The 16,663-nt window shown below is 56.3% G+C and overlaps 1 protein-coding gene across 1 annotated transcript in view; it reads left to right on the top strand.

Moving 5' to 3' along the window:
• The window catches only part of CDH4 (cadherin 4), a 562,448-nt gene that overhangs the window by 387,468 nt on the left and 158,317 nt on the right, over positions 1–16,663 (top strand). Inside the window, exon 3 of the mRNA XM_061207811.1 lies at positions 13,172–13,398. Within this exon, the coding sequence (XP_061063794.1) occupies positions 13,172–13,398 (227 nt within the window). The remainder of the gene's footprint in view (positions 1–13,171; positions 13,399–16,663) is intronic.

Below are 16,663 nucleotides of genomic sequence, written 5' to 3'. Positions count from 1 at the left end.
GGAACAGCCTTGCGAGAGCTTTGAGAGGAGAATGAAACTGTGAATGGATGAGTCAGCGGAGCGGGAGTGCTTTTAAATGCTTTTAAAATACAGAGAGCAAGAAACAGCCCCCAACTGCCCTTTTGGTAAAATGAAGTAAAATCATAAACCAGATCTGGGGGCCCATCTGGAGTCTCCCCTTCCTCCTGCCGGCCCCCCACCTGCAGAGAGGACAGTGGAGGAGGAGGGAGTGAAGGAAGGGGAAGTGGGGGAAGGGAAAGGAGGAAGGGGGAGGGGGAGGGGGGAGGAGAGGTGGCCTCTGGGGACGGGAAAAGCCATCTCTCTACCTGGGCCTTAATTGCAGATGATTTCATTAGCTCAGTCCTGATGCACAGGAGCTAATGAGAGAGAGGCTGGCAGGTCTAAAAATAGCAGTCCTGCTCCTTGTGTTGTAAAGGGTCCCCCCCAGGGCCTGCCCCCCTGGCCTGCTGTCAGCCTCCACTCCCTCCTCACCACCTCACGAGGGCCACGTTCAGATGTGGAAGGAGCCCAAGAGGGGACCTGGCCCCAGGCCGCCAAAGCCGGGGCCCTGCAGAAGGAGAGGCTCATGGACGGAAGGAGCCGTGGAGGACGCTGCAAACCCACCTGTTCTTGCAGCAGGAGGCTTGTCTGGGGCGGCCGGGTGCCGGGGCAGCGCCCCAAAGGAGGCTAAGGCAGAAGAGCAGCCAGGAGCCCATGGGGTGACCACCAGGCGAGCAAGCTGTCCACTGAGCCCCGCCGAGGACTTGTCCACCGGGAGGGGCCTGGCACGGTTTCCTCTCGGGAACCCCCGCCCCCGATGCTCCTCAAACAGAGATCACTTTGGAGGTTGCTGTCCCCGCTCTATCTCTCAGTGCCCTCACTGGTAAAACGGGTGACAGCTGTCCCTGCCCAAGCTGTGGGGACGGCGTATGGTCTGGGCATGGAGTTTGGACCAAAGCCTGGCAAGTGCCAAGACCTCTATAAGCAATTGCAGCCGTTATTATTACAGTGATCACCATTATCTGTCACCAGGGCCCCTGAGAGACGTGCTAGCTTGCACTTGCCCGGCTTAGAAATGGTCATTCATGGCCAGCAACACCGGGGGCAGTGACATTTCCACACCCGGGGACAGTGCAGGGAGCCCCTGGGTGCAGCGATGGGAGGAGCCCTGTTCAGAGCAAGCCTGCCATCTTCTCCCTGCGTCCGGGGACCACCCAAGCCTTATCCTCTCTCTTCCTGAACATCATCATCATCGGGAGAGCGGGAAGTTTTGCAGCAGGCCAGTGCCACCCTCTCCCAAGTGTACGAAATTACAGCCGCAAACCTGACCCGCCCTTGTGGGTTGTCAAGACTGTCAGTACACGTGCGGCTACATTTCTCCTGGTGGCTTAAAATGTGGGTGTGACCGTGTGTTTGTGAATGGACACCTGGGTGTGGTTTTTATATGTGAAGCTCTTGGTAGCAAGAGCTGATGGAAAGAATAGGGGTGCCTCGGAAATAACTGAAACAACGTAGCTGTTGGGAGGAGTGATGTTATGTAAATAACACATGCGATTTCCTCAGCCTGGTCTGTGTCCCTGGGGAAGGGCTCCAGGGCAGGGACGACCTCGGTCACGTTCGCAACCGGAAGGAAGGGGGCGCTTCTGGCACAAAACTGGGGGCCAGGAGCCCCCTCACCCTCAGCACGGGCTGTGCCACACGCTGGCCGTGGACCTGAGGGGGTCAGTGTCCTCTCTGAGCCTCAGTTTCCTCTTATGAACCATGGAAAGCCCAGGACTCCTGACAGGTTTGTGAGGTTCGGTACGACAAGGTGCTCCAGGTGCCTCGCAGGACACCTGAGTGACAACCGCGTCAGGAGTGAACGAATGAAAACTCACAGAATGTTCATTAGTTCATGAAATGTTGGTCCAGATCTTCAATAAGATCACAGAATTCTTAACAGTCAAAAACCACCCCCCATTTTTCCAAAGAATCAGATAGACTCCTGGAATCTTGGACGAGAGAGTAAAGGTCCGGGCAGGGCCAGCCCCTCCGGGGTCCTCAGGAACCCCCAATTCCTGGAGCACCGCGCCCACATCCTTGGCCGTTAGCGCGGCTCCCACGTCGCCAAGATGGAGCTATGGACCAGATGGCCCTTCCTCCCTCCGCTGACGCTGGGCCCTTCCTCCCTCCGCTGACGCTGGGCCCTTCCTCCCTCCGCTGATGCTGGGCCCTTCCTCCCTCCACTGACGCTGGGCCCTCGCGGGAAGAACGTCCCTCCCGGCCCAAATCTCTAAACATAGGAATGACACGTTCGTGGTCAGCCATCCTCCGGGGGTGAGCACAGCAGTTCAGCAGGGGGCCTGGGCATCTCCCACGCCTGGGTGTCTTGGCGGGTCTGCAGCTGGATTCGCCACTGTCACCCCTGCTGGCTCCCCCGTGAGTGCAGGTGGGAGGGTTTCATCAGAGGTGCCACCAACTTAAGAGCCACGAGCTCCGTGGTGATGGTGCGTCAGTGGGATTTACTCATGAGGAGCTCAGACCTCCGTTCTGACTGCCACTCAGGAAAGACCTTTTGCATAAATAACCCTCCTCAGACCTGGAACCGCTGCCTTCCTCCTCCACCCAATTCCTATGTCTCCTGAGATTCCTGCATCTCTGTTTTCCTCAACAAAGGACTGTTAATTAGTCCCAGAACCTAGAGAAATCCCTCTCCTTATGTGGGCTCAGAACCGTGCTGAGACTGAAGCCTCGTGGCGCAGTCGTGGCAGGGCGGGGGGCGACAAGCTCTGCTTCTCCCATCAGCATCCCCGTCTTCACAGGGTGCATGAATATTAGATTAGGACCCCAAGAACTTGTCAAGGCCACACTGGGGGTGGGAGTCACGCTGGAAAACACAAGTCGCTCAGACCAGGACACATGGTTGTTGCCGCTTTGGCTGATGTTTCCTGGACAGAGAAATGGATGTGAAATCAGGGGTGTTGGATCACGGTGCTGCATTCATTACCAAGGAAACCCAGAGGGAGAGGCAGGCTTCACGCTCCCTCCCGTAGACGAGATGGCATGAGACAGGTTTCAATGTTTTGCTTTAAAATGAGACTTTTAACATTTCTGAGACAGAGTGTTTTCTCTGGAGACAATGTGTCTAATGGATAGTGAATATCCATTTTTTTAATAGACTTTATATTTTAGAGCAGTTTTAGATTTATGGAAAGACTGAGCAGGAAGTACAGACTTCCATACAGTCCCTCTCTCCCTGCACAGGTTCCCCCGTTGTTAACATCTTGCATTGTTCCAATTAGTGTGGAACACTGTTACAGTGGATGAACCTGCACTGACACGTCATCATCACCCAAGGTCCATAGTCTACCTTAGGGTTCCCTCCTGGTGGTGTATGTTCCTTGGGTTTGGACAAATTTGTAATGATACGTATCCATCATTACAGTATCGCACAGAGTATTTCCACCACCCTAAAGAGCCTCTGTGCTCTACCTGTTCATCCCTCCCTCCCCTCAACCCCTGGCAACCCCTGATTTTTTTAGTGCCTCCATAGTTTTGCCTCTTCCAGAATGTCACATAGCTTTTTCAGATTGGTTTCTTTCACTAAGTAAAATGCATTTACGTTTCCTCTGTGTCTTTCCATGGCTTGATAGCTCCCTGGATATCCATTTTTTAAGCTAAGAGAAATGGAATCTGTGCATTTTCCAGATTCTCAAGCAAATCCTGGGTGCCAGAGGACCCCGGTGGTAGGTGCTGGAATTCACGGTGAGGAGGACTGGCCCAGTGCCTGGTGGCCCAGCTTACTTGGCAGGAGTGGTTGGAGCCATGTGTGCAGGGCGGTGGCCTTGGGGGCACAAAGGACGGCCCGCAACATCCTGGGGGAAAGGGGACCCTGAAAGCGGGCCAGGGCTGGGTAGGGGAGAGCAGTCCTGCACACAGAGTGGAGGGGGGCGAGCGGGATGCAGGGCGGGATGGAACAGGCCTGGATGGCTGAGCCACAGACCACGTGGAGGGAGACCCGTGGGCAGCTCAGGTGGCCCCCCGTGGAGACACTCGTACCACCCAGGACACCTCGGAGTCTGCACCCCACTGCAGCAGGGCTCCCTCAGGGCCCACTTTCTCCCACGAAGTTAGAGGCTCTTCCACGCGGCTGGAGGCCAATGCCAACAACACATTCTGTGTGCGCACGTGAAACCTGGGGATGACTGAGAAGACGTGAAGAATGCACGGAACCGATTGAGAAGGAATCGGCTGTGCTTTGCGCCCCCATCGCTGCAACGGGAGTTTGGCGAAGAGGCACAGAGGGAAGTGAGGGGGAAGATTGCTCGGGTCTGAGGTTTCCAGCAGATGCAGACCTGGCCCTGGTTCTTGCTGGAGGCTTCTAAGCAGGACCGTGAGGGGACACAGGTGAAGGGGCATGTGACTCCGCCTGTTCTCAGCCGAAGGCAGGGCCTCTTCAGGAAAGAAGGATCACATCGTGGTTTGAACGCACATCAATTTTAAGTTTAAAGGCCCAGGTGAGATTCCAACCGCGCTCATCCTCAAGGACACGTCCTCCGAGAGGCAGGGCACCCCCGCCCCATCCTCGCGGGTGACAGGGGACTGGAGGGCGGCGGGCAACCCCTTGCCCGTGGTGCTAGGAGACGTGCCACAGCAGAGCAAGCCGACCCTGAGCACCGGCTCGGAGGTCCTCTTCTGGGCGCGCCCCCCCTCCCCTGCCCCCGTGATCCGCGTCGGCCCCCGGGGGTGCCTGTCCCCCCCGCCCAGACTCGCGCCGTGTGGGGCTTCGCAGTGCGGTCCTGCTCGTGGAGAGGGTCAGCAGGTACCCTCACACTTTGCTGGAAATGGCACTTTTCCAACTTGTGTGAACAAATGGCCGCCTCGGGAATCTGTGCTGAGCAAAATGATGGCAGAAGAAAACAAGAAAACACAACCAGCCACAGTCTCAGGCGTCCATCCTGGCCCCGGGGCACCTTCCTGAGGTCCAGGTGCACCCACGGCATCTGCCAGTGACCACACTCAGGCCGGTTGCTCCGGGGGTCCGCCTGGTGGGCAGACCACTCCCGGGCTCAGTAGATGCAGGGTCTCCATCCATGACCGGCCTTCCCTGACTCCACAGGCAGGAGGGGTGGGGCTGATGCCCATGTGCGGTCAGGGGAGATGTCTGATTCGGATTGGGTGGAAAAGAGGCAAACATAGCAACCTTTTATGTTTAAAATACACATTTCAGGAAAGAGTCTGGAAGGACAGCCAAGGATGCCAGTTACCTGGGGCTCCAGTGGTGCCCCGTCCGTCCCAAGGCTGCGGGGGGAGCAGCAATGTGGGGCCTGCAACAGCCCCTCCTCAGGGGAGTCCACTCAAGCACGACCCCCACACCTGTCCCACATTAGTAAAACCCGCTGAACCTCTGTCTGCCTCTTATGATCACCGTGCACTAGCAGTTCTAAACAATGTCCACCCCGCCCCTGGAGTGGACAGCACTCGAGTGAATGAAGCTCTCGGGAGAGAGGACTCAGCAGCTGGGATAAATCCAGGAAGGCTCCTCGGAGGAGGTGGCCCGCGTGGTAAAGGGCGTTGCAGAGCATTTCAGGCACGGGAAACTGAGTGCACTGAGGCTGAGCGCTTGGAGCATTTGGCCCACAGGGAGGGGATGAGCTATGGGAGAGTCAGGGTGCAAGTGAGCTTGGGGAGGCGGGTGGGGTGAGAACAGCCCACGAGTCCTCTCAGCTGCACCTGGAAGGCGTGGTCTTTGGGGCCACTGCGTTCAAGCTCTGCCTCCATCACTTTCTGGTTGGGAGACTGGAGGCCAGGGACACCTGCTCTCCGCCTGGTTGCCCATCAGTAGAGCAGAGGAGGATAAAGGTGGTCTCCTCCCTGGGGGTGGGCTGTGAGGGTAAATTTGAGGATACAGTGAAAGGCTGAGCTCCAAGTGGGGCTCTCGGTGGCCACTTGACCGTTCTCCCGTGGCTTTAGCTACGGTCGGGCAGGGAGGGGGGCGCATCGCGTGCTTGGTGCCCACCTCCCTGAAGCCTAGGTCCCTGCCAGGGACAGGTCCTGTTTTGGAGACTCCGTGGGGGAAGAGGCATCCCTGGGGGCACTGTGCACAGAACAACCCCCGCCAGGGCCATGCTCAAGGCCTCCTCTCCAACCCTGACCTTTACCTGAAGCATGTGCTGCCCCTGGGGCTGCCCTGGTCTCCCCTGGCTGCCCAGCACCTGGCCGGTGCCCGGAGCGTGGAGACGCAGTGAGTGGGGGATGGTGGACGGAAGGAAGGAGGGAGGCTGACTCCGCCGGGGGAACGTATTTACTCCCCAGCAGCCCCAGCTACAAGCTCACCTCTGGCTCATTTGATCTTTCTCAGCGCAACTAACAAGAAAAATAATTTAAAAAGCAAAAGGGGGGACTTTCAGCACCACGGTGCACGTCTCCAGTATGCCAGACTCGGGGAGGCACAGCCCCCTGCCCCCGTAAATGTCAGCAGGCTGCCGCCAATGCGGAAGCAGACCTGGGTGTCACTCACGCCTGTTCGCACGCAGCATGCCGTCACCTCGTTCTTCTCACGGAGCGAGCAATTAAAAATGATGAGGGTAGAGGGTTAAATGTAAACCCTCTTGGTGGGGGGGCCGCCGGGCTTCCTTTCATGGGTGCCGCGCGTTCTCGGCAGACGCTGTGGATAAGCATGGCTGCACCTGTCTGCTGCCAGCCAGCGAGATGGGCGCGGGGGAGAGAAAAATTTTCTAAGAAAGGGCTTTGCACTGTCCTGGAAAAAGGAAAGAAACGGGTCTCTGCTGTTTAGCCGAGGGCCTAATTATGGTGCTACACAGGCAGAGTAGCGAATCGGCGTGATCTTCAGATTTCAGAACTGGTCGGAGCCAGGACCCTGTGCCGCAGATTCTAGCACGTGGAATGCAGAGTTTTCACCTATGAGGTGTGCACACCAGCTGCAAACGTTAGGAATGAGCAAAATTCTAAGAAAAACGGGCTTGCCGCACGCTTTGCATTTTGGGCATCAATTAACTAGATATTAAAAGTGCCCAGGGCCCTGATGGAGAGTGCTGGTGTCTGTAACGACTCTGGGCCTGCGTATCGCGGGGACACGTTCTACAGTGTCATCTTCTCTCAGCAAGTTCAGTTTGCTCATCGATAAAATGAGGGGCTGGAGGAGATGGTCTCTGGGGCGGCTTCCAGTCCTGACATCCTAGAGGTTTGTGACACTCCTAGCAGGCGCTGGAGACCCGGTGAAGCTCTCGCGGGTCCCCGCGTGGTGCGGTACCCAGGCGCGTGAAGGCACGCAGGCAGCTTCCAGGATGGCAGCTCAGAGCCCCGCTTCGTGAAGCCTTCATCTCCCTCCCGGGCCCCAGAGCGCTCTCCCCTCCTCTCCTCCGAAGTCAGCGTTTCCCGTCTCTTTGGCCTGCGCTTGGGCCGCGAGGGGAGAGGCCGTGGGGAGGGGAGCTGGGGTCGTGGATCACGGCTGTTTCCAGGGAGGTTTTGTGAAGCTCTGGGCATGTGCGGCCTGGGGGGCTGGGGGTCTTGAGGGGCAGGAAGCTGAGGCCGCCCTTCTCCCTGTCCTTCCAGCAGCCAGGAGGCAGGGACTCAGGGAGGCCCTGGAAACTGCTTCAGGGTAAAATTCACGTACATAAACTTCACCACTTCAAGTGAACAACAGTGCAGTGGCGCTTAGTACATCCACGTGCTGAGCAGCCGTCAGCTCCCTCTGGTTCCAGAACTTCTCGTCACCCCGAAGGAGACCCCGTACCCATCAGGAGTCACTCGCAGCCCCCCGCCGCCACCCAGCTGCGTCTGTCTACGCTGGCCGCAGCACCAGCCCTCCCGGGTGGGCAAGGGCCATGGTGACGGCCACCAGGAGGCCCCACAGTCAGCAGACAGCACCCTTGGGGGATAAAGGGAGGCACCCACAGGGACGCAGCCGCGCCCAGCGGATGACCCACGAGAGGCTCCCTCGGGGGCCCCAGGACCAGTTGGGGGGTGCTGCAGTGTCCTGAGGTTTTGCAGGCCCTGCTGGCCTTGTCTCCTCTCCCCCTCCCCCGCAGAGGCTCCCTGCACCGTCTCCCTGGTGATGCAGCGTTGCTGGGTGGGTGGATGAATCATCTAGTTGAGGAACCCTCCCTGGATTCCTTGCTCCCTTTTCTTCCTTTTCTCCTTCTTTTCCTGGCTCTTGAATTTCTCTCTCCCAAGCAGACGTATCGGAAGTGTGTGCAGGAGTCCTGTGATCCACTGTAGCTAAATGTGGAGGACGTACTTCTGAAGTCACAGCGGTGGACCCCTAACTCAGTTCACTGGGTGTTTTTATGGCTGGAAAAGGCTATGACCCTCTCTTAACATTGGCCCCGAAGGGAGGCCGTCACATCCGCTCAGGACACCTCCTCAGCCCCAGAGGCTGCTGGACCTTCCTAGAAACCCCTGGAGTGACACGGAGGCCCTTCCCTCCTGGCGGGGAGTTCCCTAACCCTGCCCATCTCTTGGAGTCTGCAGGTCATCCCACTGGCTGAGGACCTTCCTGGGCACTTGTTTTGACTCTTGTTCGTCCCCAACAGCCCGGCTCCCGTCACACTGGCTCTGAGTCCTTGACACCCTGCACTGCCTCTGCCCAGAACCTTTGCACGTGCTGCCGTGTGGCCTGGAAGGCTCTCCCCTGCCCCAGCTCCCCTCTTGCATCCCTCGGTGCTCAGCAGAAGCACCAGGACCTCATCCTCGGGAAGCCCTCCCGCCGCACGTCTGGGTCAGGCTGTCTCAGAACCGGGCTCCTTCCTTCACGCAGAGCCCCCTGCCCCCCGCCAGCCCCTGGGAGCCACATCCGCAGTGTGACAACCCACCCCCGCTCTGAGCCCCATCTGGCGGTCACTGTGCTTTTTGCTGACTGTTGTGTCCACAAATCAACACAAATGGATGGATGTTGGTGCCCCGGGAGCTCTGCGTGTGCAGCTGCCTTCACCACAGGGCAAAGGGTTCCACCAGGGGCAGAATCCTTGGGCAGCCCTGGGGCAGGGGAGGCCACGGGGGTTCCAGCAATAACTCAGTGGGCCCTCAGGGGGCGTGTCGGCAGGGACACCAGGATGACAGACAGAGACTAACATTTACGCAGCACGAAGGAAAATGCATCTCGGTGACAGATGGCCAGCCAGGTGCGCCCCTGCCCTTCATCTGGATGGGCAGCGTCCCAGCCCAAGGACAGCCAGCCCAGACTGCCGATCAGCCTCAACGCTGCTTTCCCAGCGAGGGGTGAGGGAGGGGAGGCCCCCTGGGAGACGGAATCCTGCACATAGTTGAATTTCCTGGTGCTCAGGCCTTCCCACCGTGTCCTGCTGGACGCTTTCCTGGGCGTCGGTCTCTCACGTGTGCTTCTCGAATAGCCATCGACAGTGCTGTTGCCGCTCCAAATGCTGGGCCTTTTCAGCGTCGGGTCACATTTCAGGAGCAGGGCAGACGCAGGCGGGTATCCGTTCTTCTCTGGATGGCTTCTCGGAATGAACAGGGCTTGGAAGTGGAATCCGTCCTGTCCGAAGGGCGAGGCGGGCACTGGGGGCCAGGCCTGGGCTGGGGAGGGGGAGCCGGCCCCCAGTTGTGCGAGAGGGTCAGAATGCCAAGTGCTGGCTGACCCCACACATCCCGCAGGGCTCCCCTCCCCACCCCTGGGGCCCCCAGCCTGGCCCGGTCCCTCTTGGTGACCCCGTAGAAGCCTGTGCGATTCCACCATCTGCGCTGCCATTTCCCAGTCACCTCCCACCCAGAGCCTCCGCTCCGTGTTCCCAGGTACATCCCCAGAGCCAGGCACCAGGGGGCCCATAAATGTTTGTGGGATGAACGAGCTTGTGTGACCTTGGCCCAGTGCTGTGCTCCCTGTCTCCTCAGGTGGGTAACACGGGTACCAGCCGGAGCGCAAGACAAGTTGAGTTCATCCAGCCTCTACGCTGCGCTGGCCCCGTTCATCCTTTCCTGCTGCTCCCAGAGGCCTGTGCTCAGAGAGGCCGCTGCTGGTCGGGTCACACACCTGGGGTCCCAGCCCCATCCTGAAGGGGCCTGCTGGTGTGAGCGTGGCTGCAGCGCACACCTGCGACCGGAGCTCACGCTTGCCCTCCTCCGCGGCGGGCATCAGTGCATACACGTCCCCACCCTCCCGGGACCCCGCCCTCGGGCAGGTGTGCTGAGTGCTGCCCCCAGGGCCCAGGGGCCGCGGCCGCCACCCCTCCAAGGGGACGGAGGCAGCGGGGGCTGTGACTGTGCATGTTTAAACAACTGGACCTAATTTCTCTCGGGAGTCCTCCCGTCTCTTGTCACGTTTCTTTAAAACTAGTGGAAGTAGTTAGCAAGCCGCAGAGACGCACGGCGGGGCTGGGCGGTGGGTGACGAGCGCCCGGCAGGCCCCACGTCCCGGCCTCGGAGGGAAGGAGATGCTGTCTCCCTCCAAGCAGATCTCCTCCGGTGGAGCCTGAAGGAGGTTGTGACCCCGGGGCCTGCACATCCAAGCAGGCATTTTCTCCCCACGAAGTGTGGAAGACCTTCTCGGACCCTCGTGCTGGGACCACAGCACCCGGCCAGGCCCGCACAGGAGCTCGTGAGCATGCGATGGCCTGGCAGCACCCTTGCCCCTAAAAGAGGAGGACGTTTAACCTGCAGAGATAGAGGCAGACTCCAGAAATAAAGAGGATGCAAGAGGAGGAAAGGGGGTTGAAGAGGAAACAAAGATAGAAAATTGGGCAGAAAGTGCTAAGGTTGGTAAATGCCTCAGCACTGCTAGGTCCCAGCTACCGCGTTGCCTCTGTGCTTCCTGGTGGCCAAAGCAAAGAGGGAAACTGCCTTGGGGCAATTCACCAGAAAAAGGCAAATGGGCTTCTGGGTGACAGGAACCGTTCCTGCCCCAAGACCTCAGACGTGTCTCTGGAGAGTCTGCCCCTCGAGTGCTCGCTTCCCTTTTTTTTTTTTTTAACATCTTTATTGGAGTATATTTGCTTTTCAATGGTGTGTTAGTTTCTGCTGTACAACAAAGTGAATCAGCTATATGTATACATATATCCCCATATCTCCTCCCTCTTGCGTCACTTCCCATTTTTATGGCAAGACGTCGTGTTTGTAACCTTCTGAGCAGTGCATGTTGAGAAATTTAAACCCATGTTCCTCAGGGTTTCAAACGGGAGTTCACTTATTCAGAGCTAAAGTGCCATGAACGCCCCTGGTGTCTCAGAAGAACAAACCTTCCTGATCTTTCCCTTTGAAAGAGAGACACAGCCCAGGCACGCACAGGAAGGCACTGTTCTGAATTCCCTTTCTTCTGGAAAGCTGGCACCCCAGCACCGCGGGCACTCGGAATGGCCCCCATATCCCCGCAGGCACGTTCCAGCTCCTGCTTCCTCACTGATGAGGGCTTGGAGTCTCAGACATCATGGCGAAACCAGCCTGTTGGGTTGAGCCGATCAGCCAAGCCTCAGTTGCACTGAAGCTGGAGGCTGGGTTCCATGTTGTCCCAAAGCCCCCATGCCTCCTCGCGTGGAGGGCCCGAGTCAGACCCAGTCTGGAAAGATGTTAAGAGCACCCGCGAGGAGAGGCCCAACTTTATCATCATAGGTCACGTCTGGTGGTGCCACCTTTAATGTCCTGAGGGCTCCCATCCACTGAGGACGTCTGTCCCCTGCAAGGTCCCAGGCTCCTGTGGACGGTACTCCGACCCTCCTGTTGGGGCAGCGCCTATGCGGGTGATTTTTTTCTCTGACAGCAGTGTCCACACTTCCCTCAAATGCCACCAAAGCTCTGCGCCTACTTTTTAAAAAAATACAACACCATCACTTAATCCTGAAGAAACTCAAACCCTCCCGCTACTGTCCAATCCCATTCATGTTATTAGAAATTTTCTTTCAGAGAACAAAGGGCTTATTAATGTACTTTGTGCTAATCTCCCGGCAATCATAGAACTGTCATTTTTATCTTTGTCAATGACAATTGGGCATCAGAAATGGTTGATCCACTCAGTTTTTTGCTGATTTTAATTTGTTTACTGACGGGGAGGACAGGACTACAAAGGCAGTTTGGCATTTTCCTGTCACTTGAAAAAGAATGTGATTATCCCCTCACTGGGGGGGATATTTCCCTGGAGCCACAGCCCACTCCACACCTTGGTTGCCCTCGTCCACCCGAGGACCCCTCTCTGTGAGCTCTGGAGTCTGTACACACGCGGAAATGTCTGGTTTCCTCACATTTAAAAACATTTTTATATTAAACCCACACGTGGGGATTGCTAGGGACTGGGGAGAGTCTGAAGTGAAGGATTTGAAACGAGGGAACGTTCTGTTATTTATTATTTCAAGGCAGCCAACAATAAAAGGTGAACGCAGGAGCAAACACTTATCAAACCTAACAGTGAGGAACTTTTCTTAGTTTCTAGAATAAATAGTAATTAAATCACGTAAGCTGTAATTTCATGACAGTGAAATTGCTTAAAAAACCAATCCTCCCACCCTAATTGCTGAGATACCCACACTTTTATAAATACTAGGTAACTTCATCCATCGTTTTTATCAGCAGAATGTGACACTGGCTGTTGGTGCCTCATAATTTACCACGGCATTAAGGTGGCAGCTGCAAAAGCACACGTATGAAAAAGGCACTAATGTGATCCCGGTGAATGCGCGGCTTCCGAGATGTCTTTTCCTGCAGGGGGTTTACAAACAGTCCAGGTGATGGAGTCATTGGGAGGGACTGACAATTCAGTGCCTAATTACTGTTCGGGAAACACAGCAACGTGCCTGCCCTGCAGTGTCAGTAGACCATCCGCCTTCCACGCCTGCTTCCAAGTCACCGAGAAAGCTCTCGGCTGCCCCAAGGTCACCAGGGAATTGGTTGAGGGTAAAGAAACTCCTCCCCCCGCATGCCTCAGACTCAGGTTGAACCCAGAGTTGATAGTGACGGGGAGACACGTTTGCAGAAATGAGAACAGCTGTGTTTCAGAGAGAATGAACATGCATTCATTGCTTTTGGTCGATGTTCCTTTTCTAAGGCCTCAGCTAATTCCCTAGGGGGTAGAGATAAAACCCAGTACCTGCAGGTCGATAAGTCAGTTAAATCACCACTTTCTCGAAGCTCATTAGAGACCAAGGACCCGCTGCTGGAAATAAGCTGTGAGCGGGCGCCTGCCCGCCAGGCTGGTCCCCAGCACCCTGACCTTCTCCCCCTCCTCTTGCAGTCAAGTTCAGCAGCTGCCTGGGGACCAAAGGGACACACTATGAGACCGACAGCATGGACTTCAAAGTCGGGGCTGACGGGACGGTCTTCGCCACCCGGGAGCTGCAGATCCCCTCCGAGCAGGTGGCCTTCACCGTGACCGTGTGGGACCGCCAGACGGCCGAGCGCTGGGACGCCGCGGTACGGCTGCTGGTGGCCCAGACCTCACCTGCGCGCTCCGGACACAAGGTAAGGTGTGACTACATGCGGGGAGGGGGCTGGGTAGGGGTCCTTCCTCCTTCAGGTCACCGAGCAGAACCTCTGCAGAGGCTGACACTTGAGTGGGTGGCGTGGGCCGGGAGGGGGACCCCTGACCTCCCATCTTCCCAGGCAGGGCTGCCCACAGGCTCCACACCCGCTGGGGGCAGTGCACAGCTGTCAGCACCCTTTTTTGGACAAGGGACCCACAGCTCCGCTTCTCACCGGGCACCTCTCCTGCCCGAGGCTTGTAGCCCACCAGCCCCGGAGGCGCCCAAGGCCTGGAGGGACAAGAAGTAAGACAGAGGCCACGTGGCTGGCCTTGTGAGGTGGCCAGAGTAGCTGGTGTGAGACTGATTCAGAGAGAGGGAAATAGGGAGGGGGGAAGGAGGGGGAGGGAGGGGGAGAGGGAGGGGGAGGGATGGCACCCTTCACATAGACACACACCAGCCACTCACCCGCCTCCGCAGCCCTCCCTCCAGCTTCACCTCTGACTCGGCTGCATGGCCCTGTTGACCGGACAGGAGGGGTGAATTCACTTCCCCTGGTCCTGAAAGGCCTCTCAGCCCCACAGGCCCCAGGAATCCAGGACCAGACCCCTCAGCCCCCAGAAATCCCCACATTAGGTTTCTCGTGTCTGAGGGGGACCAGGTCCCGTGTTTCGGCAGCTGCGTTGGCCTCCAGCGTGAGGGCTCCCCGATCAGCAGAGAAGTTGCTGCCCAGCTGACCTACATGACGGGTCCAGCTACACACGTCCACCTACATGAAGGGTGGACCCGTGGGGAGGGAGACGCCCTTACAGTCAACAGGAGGCCTCGGGGTCATCAGTGTTATGATGTGTGTGTGGTTCACCAGCAAAGGAAACACACCGGTTAAAGCAGGACAGGCCGTCGGGGACAGCATTTGTGGGTATTCCCTCGGAAAAGGGTTCGAGGGAAGTAGAGGGTCAGACCAAATTGACCAGATCCCTTTCTACAGATTTGCCCAGAACCTCACAGGACTAAAGGGCTCGGTGAACCTCAGTGGGAGACAGTCTGCAAGTTTCCCCAAACCTATTTGACCAAGGAACCTTCTTAATGGGACATCTTACAAGGCAGGTGTCCCGAGGAACCCACTTTGGAAAACAGGGGCTGTGTTTCATTGTGTCTTGTTAAACAACATAGAGGTGGTTTTGGTGAGAAAAGGGAAAGTGGTGACTCGGTGGATAGCCTTATCTTGGTGGTGAGCTGACCCCATCGGGAAGGACGTCCTGAGTGCCCTCGTGGGTGCACTGAACCAGGTGTTGAAACACGCTTCTAACAGGGGCGCCCCCCAGATCGTGAGCCTCACCTGGGGGATGTTGAAAACCCTGAGACACATGGATGTGGTTTTCCATTCCTTCCCGAATGACCGTGACAAGCCACACCCTGGTGAGAGGGCAGCGTGGCCCACGCAGGGGCCCCTCCCTGTCGGCAGCCAGGGCAGGGGCAGCAGTGGGAAGGCTTACATCCCTGACTGTGATGTAAAAACTGCGCCTTGTGGGCAAGGAGTAGGGCTCCCTAACGCCCGTGGATGGCCTCAGATAAAAGGCACTAATTAAAAATATAGGGACTTCCCTGGTGGTCCAGTGGTTGAGACTTTGCCTTTCAATGCAGGGGCTGTGGGTTTGATCCCTGGTTGGGGAGCTAGGATCCCACATGCCTCGCAGCCAAGAGACCAAGACATAAAACAGAAGCAATACTGTAACAAATTCAGTAAAGACTTTGAGGATGGTCCACATCAAAAAAAAATCTTTAAAAAAGTAAAAAGAAAATAAAAATAATGACACCTTTTGTCAGGCATGTTAATGAAGCAATTTCTGATGCAGTTAATCCCCTCATCCTCCAAAAAGGGTGACTGCAGTTAGTCCCCAGGACACGTGAACCTCCAGCCCCACAGCAGGCAGGCCCGAGAAGCACCCGATCTGCAGATTCCACATCCCAGGCTCAGAGCATCCTTGGGAGTGACTTTGTGGGGTTACACCCTGAGCACATGAAACATGACCCTGTAAGTGGTGGGCAGAGTCTCTGCAGCCCACCTGACCCAGTCCTTCCCTGTTTATTTCATGTCGCCTTCGTTGCTGATGGCTCCCTGCTTCCTCCTTCTTCAAATCCAAAGAGCCCTGCCCTGACTTTCTAGGACCCCACCTAGACCCTGCCCTAAGTGTGTCCACATTGATCCTCACAACATCTCCAGAAGTGGGCGCTGTCACTGTCCCCACTTTACAGGTGGGGAAGCAGAATCCTGTGACTGCAACCTCTTTGCTGCATGGGAGAACCGATGTTCTGGAAAGGAGTGAAAAAACGACTTTCTAGGGACAGCTGAGCCCGGCATCGTAACGGAGCCTGGCCGCCGTGGATTGTCAGTTTGAATCAAGGCTTCTCCAGCTTACTGGCTGATGTTCTAGGACAAGCATACAACCTCTCTGAGGTTTACTGCTCTCGAAAATGGGACAGCAGTGTTACCTACATCCTATCCAAGAGTTGTCGAGAGGATTATGTGAGATTATGTGAGGTCAGGCAGGGTGCAGGCTCTATGAGAGCCCTGTCCCCAAAGAGGCAAAAAATAGTTGCTCTTATTGCTGTCATTGGCATGGTCCCAGCCCTCTGAGTCATGTGCTCATCATGGCCACTAGGCCCTCACCAGGGTGGTGCCGGGGGGACAGGGAGGAGGGTCTGTGTGGGACACTGGGTCACTCAGTTGATGTGCCCTTACAGAGACCAGTGCCAGCCTTTGAATAATGTCACTCTGTGTAAATGGGTTAAGGTGATGCCAGATTGCTGGTGTCCTTAGTCACCCGCCAGAAGCAAATGTAACTCTTCTCCAGTGGAAAGTATCATACCAGACCTCAAATTATATCTCCTTTTATATACAATGTCTAGCACTCAACTGAAAATGACTGGAGGGACAAAACAAGATAAATAAAAATCAAGAGGAGGAGCAGATGATAATCAAAGACCCACAGGGCTCCAGGTAATAGAGTTACCAGACATAGATTTTATCATAACTATGCTCACTGTCTTTAAGCACATTAAATGCAAGATTTTGACAGAGGATTGGAAGATTAAAAAAGAATTAATTGGGCAGTTTAGGACTGAAAAATATAACAAACAAAATTAAGAGCTCAATGGACAGATATATCTGCAGATTAGACACAGTTGAAGAGAGGATTAACGAAGCAAAAAACATCAGAAGAAATATTCAGGCCAAAGTGTAAAGAGATATCCAGAGAGAAAAC

The sequence above is a fragment of the Eubalaena glacialis genome, chromosome 13, assembly GCF_028564815.1.
Source record: "Eubalaena glacialis isolate mEubGla1 chromosome 13, mEubGla1.1.hap2.+ XY, whole genome shotgun sequence".
NCBI lineage: Eukaryota > Metazoa > Chordata > Mammalia > Artiodactyla > Balaenidae > Eubalaena > Eubalaena glacialis.
This window is presented reverse-complemented; position numbering and strand designations above follow the sequence as displayed.